The 16,921-nt window shown below is 37.5% G+C and overlaps 2 protein-coding genes and 2 long non-coding RNA genes across 5 annotated transcripts; 1 reads left to right on the forward strand and 3 right to left on the reverse strand.

The window, feature by feature from the left end:
- Positions 1-241: 241 nt before the first annotated feature.
- On the forward strand, positions 242-4,642 carry LOC140865297 (uncharacterized). Of its 2 annotated transcripts, XR_012144538.1 has the most exons (7): positions 242-781; positions 1,289-1,430; positions 2,125-2,284; positions 2,492-2,686; positions 3,259-3,309; positions 3,600-3,661; positions 4,352-4,642. XR_012144538.1 is itself a non-coding variant. In XM_073269893.1 (6 exons), exons 1-5 carry the CDS (start codon positions 274-276, stop codon positions 3,262-3,264), a joined length of 1,011 nt encoding a protein of 336 aa, XP_073125994.1. In that variant the 5' UTR covers positions 242-273; the 3' UTR covers positions 3,265-3,309; positions 3,600-3,754. The 2 variants fall into 2 exon arrangements, 1 of the variants encoding a protein (XP_073125994.1); XM_073269893.1 differs by lacking the exon at positions 4,352-4,642 and having other exon boundaries at positions 3,600-3,754.
- Positions 4,643-5,051: 409 nt separating this feature from the next.
- LOC140861956 (exocyst complex component EXO70I-like) lies at positions 5,052-7,357 on the reverse strand. The gene is made up of 2 exons (XM_073264956.1): positions 6,572-7,357; positions 5,052-6,335 (listed from the first exon to the last, which is right to left on the reverse strand). Exons 1-2 carry the CDS (start codon positions 7,355-7,357, stop codon positions 5,052-5,054), a joined length of 2,070 nt encoding a protein of 689 aa, XP_073121057.1.
- A 774-nt stretch (positions 7,358-8,131) lies between these two features.
- LOC140867687 (uncharacterized) lies at positions 8,132-9,689 on the reverse strand. Its single transcript, XR_012145236.1, has 4 exons — positions 9,507-9,689; positions 9,395-9,418; positions 9,029-9,103; positions 8,132-8,421 (listed from the first exon to the last, which is right to left on the reverse strand). It is a non-coding gene; the product is annotated as an uncharacterized lncRNA (long non-coding RNA).
- A 5,610-nt stretch (positions 9,690-15,299) lies between these two features.
- Positions 15,300-16,578, reverse strand: LOC140894328 (uncharacterized). Its single transcript, XR_012153784.1, has 3 exons — positions 16,563-16,578; positions 16,197-16,271; positions 15,300-15,589 (listed from the first exon to the last, which is right to left on the reverse strand). It is a non-coding gene; the product is annotated as an uncharacterized lncRNA (long non-coding RNA).
- Positions 16,579-16,921: the final 343 nt, after the last annotated feature.

A 16,921-nucleotide genomic window follows, 5' to 3' on the forward strand; every position in this document is an offset into this window, starting at 1 on the left:
TTCGAAGTTGTCGAATTCGAGTTGAACTCGAATGTTAGAAATTTTTTTAGCTGAGCTCGAATCCAAATTATTTTTGATTATTTGCAATTTTAATATTTTATAAAAAATAATATAATTATGAATTAAATATTTTTAGTTTTTATTTCCGAATAATTAATTCAAACAGAAAAATATTAAGATGTTGGAGTTATATTTAGATATTGTAATAAATAAATATTTCCAAACACCTTAACTTGAGACAAAAAAATTCCCTGCAATCCGACACGCGCCGCAATGAGCCACCGGAAACCACTCGACTGTGTCATCCCAACCGAGACCTTTGAGCTTGATTCCGGTCTCTCTTTAGTCCCTCGCATCAAACTCAATCTTACAATCCACCGTGCCGACAAATCCGTGCACCCTATCGACGAGTGGAAGCTTAAACGTTCCTTAAGCGATTACTTCAAAACCTCGCACTCAATCTCCGTGGCCGAAGAAGACATAAAAATACACAAGTACAAGGATTTAAAAAAGAGGAAGCGTGAAGATCCGGTGGCTCGTGGGAGTTTATTTATTTTGGATTTTGGGTCTTTTTCCAAGAGGGGTTTTGGAGGTTTGAGTGAAGGAGATGACGTGGGTGACAAATTTCTGGAGTGGAGAAAGGGCATTGTGGAGAAGATGGATGGAATGGAAATAAATTTGGAGGGGGTGAAGTTTAAGTTGAGTGTTGTGTTGCCTCTGTCTGATGATTTTGAAGGGATGAAGAAAGAGTGGGAGGAAGTTGCTGCCTTCGGACATTCGGGTCAGTTTAAGTTTGATGCCTATACTTGAAATACTTTGTTCAGTTTGAATTTGCTGTATAACGTGCATTTGTATGGAAAAGAACTTACTTTGTGAAGAGAATGCTTGGGAATTAATTGTACTGGGACTTTTAGCTAAATTACAGCTACACTGAATCTGTTTTTTGACGAAGTGGGCAGAGTCAGCTTGCGTTTGTACTGGGGCTTTTAGTTAAGTTATTGAGATCTCATGTTAGTTAATTTTCCGTGACTATTCCTGGAGAAATAAATAAATTTTCCTTAATTTTGAGATACGATGGTTTTGGTTTATGCAGTTCTTTTCTAGGTTACGTTTATCTGTAGTTCTGTTCTGGTTACATGATTAGTTGCTTTGAAGTAATTATCGCATTTTTATTCTATTTCAGCTTTGGTTTTCTCCCCTCATATTTTCTGGACATTTTTATTTATCTGATCACAATAATCAATTCTGGTTTCTGGATATGTTTGATGTATCACATGTTTTCTGGTAGGGTACCGAATGGCTGAGAGACAACAGCCCGATACCCTCATAATGAGAGGCATGCCATCAAGGTGGTTTGCTGAGCCGCGAGTTTCATCCAAACCTTCAATGCTAGTTAGTCATACACTTCTTTCGGCATTTGGAAAGATAAGGTGTGTATGTGTTTATGTTTATATCAGGTTTAATAGCATTGGCCCTAACTAGGAAACCTCTCCGAGGTCATGTGATATTATTACACCCCTACCATGTTCTAAATGAAATAGTGAATACATTTTTGTTCATCTTTTGGGTAGATGGATGGCTTAACCAAAAATTCTTCAGGAGCTTTGTACTTGGGTCAAACCTCAAGGGTGTATGTGGAAATGATTCACCTATGTGATTTTATTGACACTTTTTAGTTTTAAGAAATTACTCGTATGAATAAATCTGTTATGAAGTTCGAAAATTCGCAACCCCAAATCCAATGTTTGGTGTCAAATGGGTTTAAAGAAATGGTGAAGGCACTAATAACTTGAAATGCAGGTTTAACTCAATCTCAGGCGTTTTGTTGCAATTCTCTAAAAGCTTATGGGATTCTGTATGCAGGCCTAACATCAAAATGTATTGTTTTAATTTTCCTATCACATTATTTCATCTGTTTTTAGATTTTATCTAGTGTGATCACAATGATTTCCCTTAAGAGTCAAATTTGTGGAAGTAAAGTTCTATGTGGCAAAACAATCAGTTAGATACAGAAAGACATACATTTGCTATAGTTAAACTTTTCTCTTTGAATGGCTATGTTATTTTTTTCATGTAATTGAAATTATGTCTGTATTTCAACGACTTCAACTATTCTTTCTACAGGAATCTTGATGTTGCTGAAGACAATGATAGAGCTGAGGATGATGTTGAAGATGATGGTGACCTAGTCTCTGGCCTCAATTGTAAGATTGCTGTTCGGTTCAAGGGTCACACAGAGTTTTATAATGCTTTAAAGGTTTTATGTGGCCGCTCCTTAGTCAAGGTACACTGTTATCTTCCAATTTTCATCTGTTATTTTCAAACTCTGCTGTACTTATTTGATGTAATTCCCCTTGCCTCAACACCATCAAACCAAAAGTTTTTTGGGTGACACGTTCAACGGTAAAATATGTCATAATACTCAACTAAACAATTTTAGGATTAAGATACATCGACTTAATGAGGATTGAATAAGTTATTTGTGATGCAGCAAGGATCACGCCTGAGGGCTGATTTTGAAGTAATTTGGGACAAGAATGGCTTCTTCCAAAGTTCAAGAAGCCAAGTAGAAGATAGAAGATGGATGCCAGTGACAGGATCAAGAAATGACAGAAATCAAGCATATGGACACGGGTCACAAGCCTCTCGGTTTATCTCTGATGATTCGCGGAGGAAACGCTTCAAGGTTGGTAGTTAAGGACGCATACTTTTATCCCAGGCCTAGCGAAGGAAACTAAAAATCACGCTTTGCCTTACATTTAATATATATGCCTTGAGTAGTGTCCAGCATATCTTAAACATCATGGTAGAAATGGTGTCTTGAACACCCAAGTACCTATTTCATCGACCTGTTGCTCAATTCGAATCCAGTCAAGGGCTGCCATCTACTGAGTCGAGCTCAATCAACTAATCAACTTCATGCTCGAGCTCAACCCGTGTACATATCGAGTTACTCGAAAAACTCGAAAAGTAAAATTGAGTCATTTTATTATTTATATTACATAATTCTAATTAAATAAATAGATAAATTACGTATGTATACTCGAGTAGTTCGCGAGTTACTTGAGTAGACACAATTAATACTTGAATAAAACTCGAGCTCGGTCAAATCAAGCTCTAGTCAAGTTTTGACCAAGCCGCTCATGAGTTGCTTACGAGCAACTGGACTCACTTGCATCCGTAATCCAGTCACGTAAATTTGTGTGTTTGTCTATTTGAACTCAAGCGAAGATTCACCAGTCTTCTTGCTGATTGCAGGAATGAAGAATAATTTAAATGTCACAGAATCCTTCCTGGTTAAGCTAAAAGGTCAGTGACTCTCACTTTTTCGTATACAGTGGTGGACCTGGAAATTGAGAATATAGGTCGACTTAACTTACTCTCTTGCAATTAAAACCACTCATTAGATATGCTAAATTATTTAATTTGAGTGGTTACATCCTCTAGGCACCGCTTGGTCTATATCCTTGTTTGATCTTTGCTCGAATTCTACTACTACTTGCAGTTAAAAAAGAATTTATCCATTTATTTCAATTTATCATCTCATCTTCTGTAGCCGATTCTGATCTTTAAGCAGTGTTTGTTTTTTCTTGTGCCAGTGGTCGAGACGCCATTTTACGCTACCGAGAGGATGATGCATGAAGCATAACTTCTACAGAAGGTGATTATTTAATTTATTTGTACTTGTTGCCCTTGCGCTGATTCCACCAACCTTTCATCTTGTGTCGTTAGATCATTCCTTACAATACCGATATTTTTGTGTGGTGGAGTTGCTTGATTGTGATAATGAATTACCACTGACTTTAAAAGATTCAGCTAACACAACTTATTCAGATAAACAGAAGCTAAAAATGGATTGAACAATTCAAAATACCCATAGATCTTAGCCAAAGAAAGAAATGAAAAAACCAGAAAAAAGAAGGTAATGTACAAACAAACCCCTAAGTGATGTAAAACTTGCAACAAAAAAATCAAGTTCAAAAGCAATTTTTTCCTCTGTTTCTTAACTTCTGAGTATATGCTAAAAGAACATAGAATTCGTATGAACCTCTGTCTACACAAGGAATTTTTGGTGCTGTGTTTGGAAGAGATCGTGTTTGTATTTTCATCCCTTTGTAGCGGAACATCGAATTGGCGTAGCTTCCATTTTCTTCTTGACCATGGCTAAAGCTACCAATCCCATAGAAAAAGTTGAAAAAAAGGGTGCCAATTGATTTTGTTTTCTTGGTTTAGTTTATATTGATGTTTTTTTCCCCATCTTTTTATGAATGGATGGATTGAATTAAATAAAGAGGCACTGGTAGACGTTTAATATACGTTGGTGAGATAATATGGGGAACTTTTATTGAAGCCGAGAAATGGTGGTGGCTAGCTATTGGTCAAAATTTTGCTGCCCAGTCTTCTTCAAAGTTTGGTGCCACGACTCATCGATATTCCAGCAAGAACAATTATAGCCGCTGTATTAGCCTTCGCCGTGCACATTGTGTGTGTTCGAGACTTCGAGTAGACATGTTCATGAGGAACAAAATACGCCGATTAAATATGTTTCGGTATTATTTGGATTGAAAACAATAAAAAAACTGTAAGAAAAATGTATTTTACATGCCTAATGAGACCGCTCATATCTATAAACATAATTGTAAAAACTTGATTTGCAATACTATAAGTTCGATATCATTTCACATTACTTGTACATGCAGTGTCTTAATAGTCGATCTAAGGGTGAAAACTTATCAATAATTAAATCAGAAATTACCAGCTGACCAAAAAAAGGGTAAATTCTAACGTATTTATTTATTGTAATCGTAAGACGCATTCCGTTAACTCAAACGCATGGGGTTAGAGTTGGCTTGTCACTGTCTGCGCACATCTAACCAGATATTGTAGTTTCCTTGTGCCTTACACGAATTACATAGTACTTATTCATCGTTGCTTATGTAAATGTTACTCGTCGAGAGATTCTCTATGTCTACATTCAATATCTCGAGAGCTGGTCGATAGAAATTAAATATATGCTTAGCCATTCTATTTATAGATCACTGTTATTAAGTTCAGGACGTCGAAAATTTTCGATCAGACCTACTCGATTGAATTTCAAACTTTCCATCTATTCCTTGATCACCATCTTCAAAAATTTGCACCAGCAATCCTTGTATTGTATCGGGGGAAAGATAAGACTTGACCTGCAGCAGAAGTGAGGAGTAAGTGTCGAAAAAGTCACGGTAAGCAGGTACTATTAGCCTGACAGAAGCCTGCCTCATTTGATCCCTTAAATCAGCATCAGAAACGATATTGTAAGTATTCCTGTGCCTTTGACACATTTCATCAAATCCCACCAGGAAAGCTTCCATTTTGCCCCTCACTAAAGCTCCAATTCCATCCCTGTGATTCATTTTCTTGATTTCTTCTATGTCAATCAATTTGATCAAAGAACCCCAAGCTTGCTTTTGATACAAATAAGCCGATTCTTCAGCAACTTGTCGGTATCTTTTCTTCATGTACGGCTCTCCTAATAGCTTCCCAAGCTCCACATTTCGAGTCCTCATGTAGATATACCAATAGGTGTTCATTGCAAATATTTGAGCAAGTACTTTGTCCTTGTAACGGCATTTCTTGGACTCGATGTTTCGTTGGATGGCCTCCATGACATTAGAAATGGCATCTTTCAGCAAATCTTGATCGTTTTCTGGATTTGATAGTATGCCCACTTTCCACAACTGCTCAGTCTTGAGTGCTTTAGCCATCGGTAAACTGTAATTATCCGTTGCTAGATTCTTGAGGTAGTTGATGGCATACCTAACAAGTTTAGGAACTGATCCATCTTTTGGTGGAGGTAAACCATCACTATTCCCTTCGATCTGAAGCCCAAACTCCCAAAAAACTCTTGTTGAAGCATGAACTAATAGTTTTTCTAGTTCTCTGAATCGTGAGCATATATCTGCACCAGATTCACCTTCAAAAATCTCTGAGAATTGAGGTTTGAGCTTTTCTAATGAATCAAACACGTCTAATAGCTTAAACAACTTCTGGGGTTCTTTGTCACTTCTTGCAACACCTTCTCCGAATCGGAAGAAGACTGCCATGATTTTGTCTGCAATCTTTATGAAGCATTCAGGCCATACCATTCCTTCCACGATGTTTCCTAGTGCATCTTTGCAGAGGTTCTTCTCAGATACGAAAACTACCTTGACCGCAAGTTCGAAGTGATGGATCCAAAGAGCAATTGCTGTTTCTAAACACTCCCATTCCATCTGATCAATTTCTTCTGGTGAGTAAGTTCTTAGGTAATCTGGGCTTAGTCTCATTAATGCCTTGGCCGCCCTTCTATATCTTACCTGTCAACCGTAGCAGAAAAAAGGGCTGTTTAAGAATGGATTTTTATGATAAAATATTTTATTATAATCCAAGGCAACAGTCATTTATTATCTATACCAGGATTTAAAAGTTCTTTTTATGGAAACTTCAATATTCACCCTCAACCTAGTAAGCAAGAATAAGAACGTCCAATTCTAATTTGCAAACATGCGAAAGTTGTGAAAGGAAAATGAACAAGAAAGAAAGTTACTCTAACCTTTACAAATATATCGATGCATATATCCAAGCAATCATTTGCAGCCAAAGTCTCACAAATTCTTCTGAGCACCGCAATCTCCAAATCACTCCCCAATCCATTCTTCACCTGATCCATTTCGCTCTTATCGGCACCTTCTCCTTCACTAAAATTCTGATGCCTAAGTTTCTGCAGCAAACTCTCGCACTCATCCTGCAAATTCAACAATGCCTCGTCTAGCAAACCATCGAACTTCATCGAATCCACCTCAGTTTCATATAGCGCCTTAAGGGTGATCAACGTCTCCCTTAACCGAAGTGTCCTGTAATGATCCGTGGCCTTAGTCCTACTCAAGAATTCAACAACTTCCTGAAGTTTTTGAATGGCAGACTCACTTTCTTGGCTGATGGAGCGGATCGATTCGTTTAACTTATCGACACAGTCCACATACTCGATCAGTTTCTCTAGTCTTTCTGTGGGTTCTTTCTCTGCGATCAGTTTCGAGGCTACTTCTAGAAGTTTCTGTTGGAGGCTTTCGGATAGTTTGAAGCTCTCTAGGAGGGATAGGGCTGGAGAAATGGCTCGGTTTATACGGGTGTCGAGTGCTTTGGTGGCGATGGAGAGGGATTGGAGTGGAGCTACTCTTCTTGAGGCCATGTTTAGGCCTTCTAGAATTGACTCATATTTCTCATCCATTTTTTGGTAAGTTGAATCCATATTTGCAGAGGATTTGAGGAGGGTTTTAAGATCAGAACAAGCTGTTTGGATCTTGAATAAGATCGGGTCATCTTCGATTCTTTGATCCATTAATTTTTTTAGAGCAAGTTTATGCGTGTAAAAAGTTGGTTTTATGGAAGGGAGAACACATGGTCTTGGTTAAAATTGCATTCTTTAAGTAAAAGTCTTTTTTTTTTTGGGAAATGTCACCAATTAATACTTGCATTTATCGTCCAAATTTGCGATATAATTTTAGCGAGAACGATCCACTGTGTTGGACGGCATATAAATATATAACTAGAAGATCAAATCATTTTCTATGATTCTATTGGAAGAGGACGAAATGATGTTTCCTATGATTCTCGGTTTCGTTATAAATTAAGAGCATATGACATCTATTGAGTCTATTGGAAAAGCTCAATTAATTAAGGAATTCGATGAATCCAAATGCGACAGCCCGCCCGATATATATATTTTTAACATCAATAAATTTATCGAAGTTTCTATGAAGATAATAATCCTATCCATAGTATTGTATTGAAGAATAGTCGATTCTTAAGTCATTAAAAAAATATAATTTGATTCTAAAAAAATATTTATTTGTGGGAACAAATAAAAATTAATTGGCAGGTATTAAATTTATATATTTTTCCTTTATTATGAGTCTATGACACAAAATTATTATGAAATGATGTCAATTTGTGAGACAAATTGAAAGGGCCGTATTCTGATTTAATATTTAATGATCAAACAACCAGGATTAATTAATGTAAACAGCAAAAACGAGTTAAAAATTTGCGTTTGGGCCTACAGAAATTTCGGCATGACCTATTCGTAAATAGGACATCCCAAAAACCTGTACAACACAACCAGCAATATATACTCGAAAATAGAGTCACAACTCCAATTTACAAACCTATAGCCGCACTGGCCAGGACTAAACACATGCAGAGCCGGCAAGGCTCGATCACACAAATAACAATTCAAAACAAGGTCCAAAACTATTTATACAGATACACAGGGCATCACCCCGGCAAATATAAAACTCGCTAAACTGATATATATACATATATCTGGGAACTCGACTCCACGCTCGCCTCACTGGGTACCACTAGATGACGCTCCACCAGATGCGTCAAATCCCCCTGGATAACCTGCTATGGAATCACAAACAACCACAGCATAAAAAGAAAACAAGGGTCGGACCCCAGTACGACGAACTATAAAAATTATGACAAATATAACTGACATGAATAAAATCAAGTACAATGCAATGAAATGCAATGTAATGCGTGACAGGTATCAATGAAATAAGGGATACCAAAAGGAGTCCAAATAATCGTATCACAATAAACTCAGTGGCCACCCGTGCCAGGAACGCAGCAGACCTCGAATCATCACTGCTAATCCATACACGTAGCATCGGAGGGTGACAGGAGCGACCCGTCCAGCCTCATGCTGTCATCAGGAGTGTCGTACGTAGCATCGAGAGCACGGTTGCTACCCGCTCGGTCTCGTGCTAACTCAGGAGTGCACTAAATAATGTCACTCGCTCTATCGATGACTCAATACATCTCAAGAGATCAATATCAATAGCAATCAAAGGAGTCAAGGCTCAACGTGCTATGAAAAATTAGTAAAATGAGTGAATGCAATCAAATAATCCACATAAGCACATAAAACACGTTAGCACTCATTACAAAATACTTAATATCATTACATGTCATTATAGGCGTCGTAATATAAACAGCTCATAAGTACCTCAACCAATTCTTAATTTACCATAGAAATTATCCCAAATATTTCTCGGATATTCCAATCCCAAATTTTCAGAATCTGTAATTCCAGAAAAATTGCTCATAAATCCTAAAATTCATATTTAATATTAAAACATCCTATTAATGACCAAATATCGAATATACGACTCTAAAAGTCGAATTACCTAACTATAAATAATCTGAAATTGTCCATAATTAGTTACTAAATCCTAAATTACTATAAGACAATTCTAACACAGTGAAACATTTAAATAGTGATTGCAATAATCCTAAAAGTCAAAAATCCCCAACTACAATAATCTGAAATTTCGAAATAATGCTAGAATAATTTCTGAAAAATAGACAATACCTCCAATCGAGTCCGATATAATACCTACAACCAATAATAAATCAAATATTAATTATCGGAAGTCGATTGAATCAAAATTCCCAAAATTCGAAACACTAATCTCGAAATCTACCTCAAATATTCGAATTATAGGTCTAATCAACCGAAACAACAACCCTCTACACTCCGGCGGCGATCGGCGACGGCGAACGGCGGTGAACGACGGCGGCTGGTGCGACGGGTTTCCGGAAATCTCAATAAAAATATGAAATATAGGTACCGAAAGATAGCTCTCGTCGAGAGGATTCCAGAACTATATTTACTTTTGAAATCCGGCCAAAAACGAATGAGATACGACCCTTACAAGCGACAGAAAGATTTTGAAAGAAAAAGAAAACGATACAGACGGGGATGACGATGAACGCGTGAGGAGAGAGAAACAGTCTGAATATATATATCCATATCTATTTAATTAGATATGTATTGCTTTAATGTGTGTCTTATTTTATTCATTCGGGGTTCAAACTTGACCCGGTTCGAGTTATTTTAACTCATGTGTGCTCTATTAATAACATATTCATTTTAATATCGTCTATAAACCGATATTTATAAATACATATTTTTAACACACAAATTAACTAATATATTAATATCGGGTCCTTACATTTCTCCCCCTCTAAAAAGAAGATTTCGTCCTCGAAATCAAACACACATCAAACTTATATACATAGTGGTCAAGCATCTACCACTGATAGTACATAGGAAAATCAGAGTACATGACATAAGTCACCACATTGTCAAACAAATGAGGACATTCTTGACGCATTCGAGACTCCAATTCCCATGTAGCTTCTTCTCTCCCATGTCTACTCCATTCTACCATAACCAAAGGAATCGTTTTGTTCCTAAGTTGCTTTTTCTTACGATCAAGAATCTGCACTGGATACTCAACATAGCTTAGTAAACTATCCAACTCCACATCATCAGCCCTCAAGATATGAGAAGGATCTGGTTCATACTTCCGCAGCATAGATACGTGAAATACATCATGTATCGCAGACAAACTCTGCGGCAAGTTCAAACGATACGCCAAAATACCAATCTTCTCAACAATCTCGTATGGACCAATATAACGAGGAGCTAATTTCCCTTTACGCCCAAATCTCATAGTACCACGAAATGGTGATACTTTCAAGAAAACAAAATCGCCAACCTGAAATTCTAAAGGTCTACGTCTGTTATTAGCATAGCTGTCTTGACGATCCTGGGCTGCTTTCATTCTTTTCCTGATCAGTTCAACTTTTTCTTTCATCTCTTGAATAAACTCTGGTCCTGACAACTGTCGTTCTCCTACTTCTTCCCAACAGATCGGAGATCTACATTTTCTGCCATACAAGGCTTCAAATGGTGCCATCCCGATAGATACTTGATAACTATTATTGTAAGAGAATTCCACCAGAGCTAAAAATTCTTGCCAACCACCACTAAAATCCATCACAACAGCTCGTAATAAATCTTCAAGTGTCTGAATAGTCCTTTCAGATTGACCATCTATCTGTGGATGATAGGCAGTACTCATGGCCAATTTAGAACCCAAAGCTGATTGCAAACTAGACCAAAACTTAGAAGTAAATCTGGGATCACGGTCTGATACTATAGTAACTGGCACACCATGCAATCGCACTATCTGATCAATGTACATTTTCGCCATTTTCGTATATGTCCAAGTACGATCATATGGAATAAAATGGGCAGATTTAGACAATCTATCCACAATAACCCAAATGGCATCACAACCACGATTAGATCGAGGTAGGTGTGTCACGAAATCCATAATAATGTGTTCCCAATTTCACTGTGGTACTTCAAGACTAAGTAACATACCACCTGGTCTCATTCTTTCAGCTTTAACTTGTTGACACGTCAAACACTTAGCCACAAAATCAGAAATATCATTCTTCATACCTTCCCACCAGTAATGGCCTTTCAAGATATGATACATCTTTCTAATTCCAGGATGTACACTATGTCGACTACAATGAGCTTCTCGTAGTATATTGTCTTTCAAATCTATAAAATTCGGAATCACAAGTCTACCATTATAATGCAAACATCCATCAGAAGCAACAAGAAATTTCCCTGACTGACCAGCTGGAGTTAATTCTTTCAAATGATGAATATATGGATCAGTCTTTTGTGCTGCTTTGATTTTTGAAATTATTAGTGGTTCAACTTGAATAGATGAAACTATGAAATGATTACCTTTAGCTCGATAAGTCCATCCTGAAGTTCTCAAATGCTCATGAACTTTAGAAATAGTTAAAGATGCCAACATCTTAGTATGAACTTTTCTGCTCAAAGCATCTGCAACTTGATTCACGTTTCCTGGCTGGTATTGAATATCACAGTCAAAATCCTTAAGTAATTCCAACCATCGACGTTGTATCATATTCAAATCAGACTGTGTGAATAAATATTTCAGACTCTTATGATCGGAATAAATCACAAACTGTTCACCGTACAGATAATGATGCCATATTTTCAATGCATGCACAATGGCAGCCAATTATAAATCATGAACTGGATAACGAGTCTCATGTGATTTCAATTGACGAGATGCATACGCAATCACGCGTCCATTTTGCATCAAAACACAACCCAGTCCATTCAAAGAAGCATCTGTACAGACAACAAATCCACCTGAGCCTGAAGGTAATGCTAGTACTGGAGCCGTAGTCAATTTCTCTTTCAAAATCTGAAAACTAGCTTCACATTCCTCAGTCCACACAAAACGTCGATCTTTTTGCGTCAATATAGTCATAGGCCTAGCTATTTCAAAAAATCCCTTGATGAAACGCCTATAATATCCGGCCAAACCCAAAAAGCTACGAATCTCAGAGACATTGGTTGGTCTGAACCAATTAAGAACAGCTTCAATTTTACTAGGATCGACAGATACCCCTTGTGCTGATATCACATGTCCTAGAAATAATACTCTGTCCAGCCAAAATTCACACTTCGAAAACTTAGCATATAATTGTGATGTTCTGAGTGTCTGAAGAACTAATGTTAAATGTTCTTTATGCTCCTTCCTTGACTTAGAATAAATCAAAATGTCATCAATGAAAACGATAACAAATCGATCTATAAACTCCCGAAACACACGATTCATTAAATCCATAAAAATCGCTTGAGCATTAGTCAACCCGAAAGGCACAACTAAGAATTCATAATGTCCGTAACGCGTTCGAAATGCTGTCTTGGAAACATCTTCCTCTCGAACTCTAAGTTGATGATATCCGGAACGAAGATCAATTTTAGAATATACAGATGTACCATGCAACTGATCAAACAAGTCATCAATTCGTGGCAAAGAATACTTATTCTTCACAGTAGCCTGATTCAATTGCCGATAATCGATGCACATTCTCATCGTTCCGTCTTTCTTCTTCACAAACAAGACTGGAGCAACCCAAGGTGATATACTTGGTCTAATATAACCTTTTTCCAGCAAATCTTGCAATTGCGTCTTGAGTTCTTTCAATTCTGCTGGAGCTAATCGATATGGAGCTCGGAAAATAGGACTTGTCCCTGACATTAATTCAATGCTAAGATCTATTTCCCTTTGAGGCGGAAAACCCAGAATCTCATCAGGAAATACATCAGGAAAATCCTTAACGACAGGAATATCTGAAACTTTCAATTTCTCTTCCTTCGTTGCATCTAGAGCATAAATCATAAATCCTTCATTTCCTATCGACAATAATCTAAACATTTCCATTGCCGATACTAATGGAATGCGAGATTGTGAATCACTACCATAAAAATTCCACTTATTGCCATAATACGGTCTAAATCTCACAATGCTATGGAAACAATCAACCGTAGCTCTATAATTCATCAGTGTATCCATACCCAAGATACAGTCAAAATCAGACATAGCTAGTTTGATTAGATTGGTTATCATTATCTTATCCTCAAATCTAATCACACAATTCAAAACTATCTCATTAGACATCAAGAAAACACCAGCAGGAGTAGCAACAGACACAGTATCAAATAACAGAGTAAAAGCAATCTCATGCTCATCAGCAAATGTAACAGATAAAAATGAATGAGATGCTCCTATGTATATCAAGATACGTGCAGGATACTCAAAAATATAACAAATACCTGCAATAACTCCCCCAGGTGCATCTTGTGCCTGATCCTGAGTCATAGCATGGACTTGAGCCTGCTGTGGACCTGGAAAACGCTGCTGACTCTGAGGAGATGGATACCTAGGCTGCTGAGTGGACTCTACTGGAATATAAGGCTGTGTAGGAGCAAACTGTGGTACAGGAGCATATGGTCTGAATGATGGTCGTCCAGGAAACTGGCCAAACTGTTGTGACTGAAATTGCTGTCTTCCAGCATTTGGACATACTCGAGACGAATGTCCAGCCTGCCCACAAGTATAACAAGTTCCTGGAAATCCTGTACAATGTGCACTCAAATGCTTACCACCACATCTGTCACAGTACACCCTACCAGACGATCCAACTGAACTTTCTGCACGACTACCACTGGAACTCGATGAACTAGACTGCTGTTTCTTTTTAAATGGTTTCTCCTTAGCTTTAAACCAAGGCCTTTTCGCTTGCTGAGAAGATTGAATAGGCTGATATAAAGGTAAACCCATTGGTGTCTGTGAACTACTTCCAGCTCCTTGAGGACTAGCTGCTGGGATTGATTGTGGTTCACCCCTGAGTAGACTTCCTTCAATCTTTTTTGCCTTTTCTACGGCTTTCATATAAGTTGATAGAGTTCCTGTAGTTATCAATGTGTGGATAGTTCGTGTAAGCCCCTTCAGAAAATGTGAAAGCTTTGACCGATCATTCTTTGCAACATGTGGGACATAAGGCAAAAGAGCAGAAAACTGAGAAGTATATTCAGCAATAGATTTATTGCCTTGCACCAACAGATTAAATTCATCTTCTTTAGCAGAGTAGTATGATGGTGGTGCATATTCTTGTGCAAACTGCTTACAAAATACTTACCATGTGATCTTTTCACCAGAATCAGAAAGTGTTTCTGCTGTCGTTTTCCACCACAGTTGCGCTCGGTCTTTCAGCTGAAAAGGAACTAACTTCAGTCGAATGTCATCAGGATATTCTAATCCATTAAACATATTGTTGAGACTTTTCAACCAACTAGCAGCTTTCTCACTTCCTTCATTGCCAAAGAACTTTTGCGGACGCAACTCCTGAAATTGAGAAATTATTAATCGTATTCCTCCCATTTTCTCAGTCAATTGGGCTACTGGATCAGCCTCAGCCTGAATCACTTTTTCTTTGTCAGGATTTACCCGTGGTTGTTGTTCCACCTCTAATTCCACATCTTTCGGAGGCTGAACAGCTGGCCGACCACGTCTTTCCCTGACAATATCATCAAGATTTCTAACATTTTCCGCTGCAGACTCTTCTACAACTTCCTTCCCTTTTCTACCTCTTCCTCCTGGTGCCATTCTACAAGACACAAGGATTTAAATATAGGCAAAAATATCTTAACAAACAGAAAACTATGATAGGAACTCAGAGTTCTAATAGAATTCATAAACTAATTCTAAAGCCAAGAACTACTGGTTCTAACAAATACGTTCAAAAATAAACACCACAAGTAAGTCACGTAAGAACAAGTAGTCACACACATACGCAACCATTTTGTTAGTGTCTAAACTCGAGTGTCCTAGACTCTAGTTCGAGCATATCCCAGTATACACTCTGATACCAAAGGAAAGGGCGCGTATCCTGATTTAATATTTAATGATCAAATAACCAGGATTAATTAATGTAAACAGCGAAAACGAGTTAAAAATTTGCGTTTGGGCCTACAGAAATTTCGGCATGACCTATTCGTAAATAGGACATCCCAAAAACCTGTACAACACAACCAGCAATATATACTCGAAAATAGAGTCACAACTCCAATTTACAAACCTATAGCCGCACTGGCCAGGACTAAACACATGCAGAGCCGGCAAGGCTCGATCACACAAATAACAATTCAAAACAAGGTCCAAAACTATTTATACAGATACACAGGGCATCACCCCGGCAAATATAAAACTCGCTAAACTGATATATATACATATATCTGGGAACTCGACTCCACGCTCGCCTCACTGGGTACCACTAGATGACGCTCCACCAGATGCGTCAAATCCCCCTGGATAACCTGCTATGGAATCACAAACAACCACAGCATAAAAAGAAAACAAGGGTCGGACCCCAGTACGACGAACTATAAAAATTATGACAAATATAACTGACATGAATAAAATCAAGTACAATGCAATGAAATGCAATGTAATGCGTGACAGGTATCAATGAAATAAGGGATACCAAAAGGAGTCCAAATAATCGTATCACAATAAACTCAGTGGCCACCCGTGCCAGGAACGCAGCAGACCTCGAATCATCACTGCTAATCCATACACGTAGCATCAGAGGGTGACAGGAGCGACCCGTCCAGCCTCATGCTGTCATCAGGAGTGTCGTACGTAGCATCGAGAGAACGGTTGCTACCCGCTCGGTCTCGTGCTAACTCAGGAGTGCACTAAATAATGTCACTCGCTCCATCGATGACTCAATACATCTCAAGAGATCAATATCAATAGCAATCAAAGGAGTCAAGGCTCAACGTGCTATGAAAAATTAGTAAAATGAGTGAATGCAATCAAATAATCCACATAAGCACATAAAACACGTTAGCACTCATTACAAAATACTTAATATCATTACATGTCATTATAGGCGTCGTAATATAAACAGCTCATACGTACCTCAACCAATTCTTAATTTACCATAGAAATTATCCCAAATATTTCTCGGATATTCCAATCCCAAATTTTCAGAATCTGTAATTCCAGAAAAATTGCTCATAAATCCTAAAATTCATATTTAATATTAAAACATCCTATTAATGACCAAATATCGAATATACGACTCTAAAAGTCGAATTACCTAAATATAAATAATCTGAAATTGTCCATAATTAGTTACTAAATCCTAAATTACTATAAGACAATTCTAACAAAGTGAAACATTTAAATAGTAATTGCAATAATCCTAAAAGTCAAAAATCCCCAACTACAATAATCTGAAATTTCGAAATAATGCTAGAATAATTTCTGAAAAATAGCCAATACCTCCAATCGAGTCCGATATAATACCTACAACCAATAATAAATCAAATATTAATTATCGGAAGTCGATTGAATCAAAATTCCCAAAATTCGAAACACTAATCTCGAAATCTACCTCAAATATTCGAATTAGAGGTCTAATCAACCGAAACAACAACCCTCTACACTTCGACGGAGATCGACGACGGCGAACAGCAGTGAACGACGGCGGCTGGTGCGACGGGTTTCCGGAAATCTCAATAAAAATATGAAATATTGTAGTAACCCAGATACCATTTTAAGATAATAATATGTTAAACATGATTAAGGGTTGGTATTTAACCAATTTCGGAGTGTTATTGGACTTCAGAAGTAAAATTTGA

Source organism: Henckelia pumila, chromosome 4 (assembly GCF_033568475.1).
Source record: "Henckelia pumila isolate YLH828 chromosome 4, ASM3356847v2, whole genome shotgun sequence".
In the NCBI taxonomy this organism is placed as follows: domain Eukaryota; kingdom Viridiplantae; phylum Streptophyta; class Magnoliopsida; order Lamiales; family Gesneriaceae; genus Henckelia; species Henckelia pumila.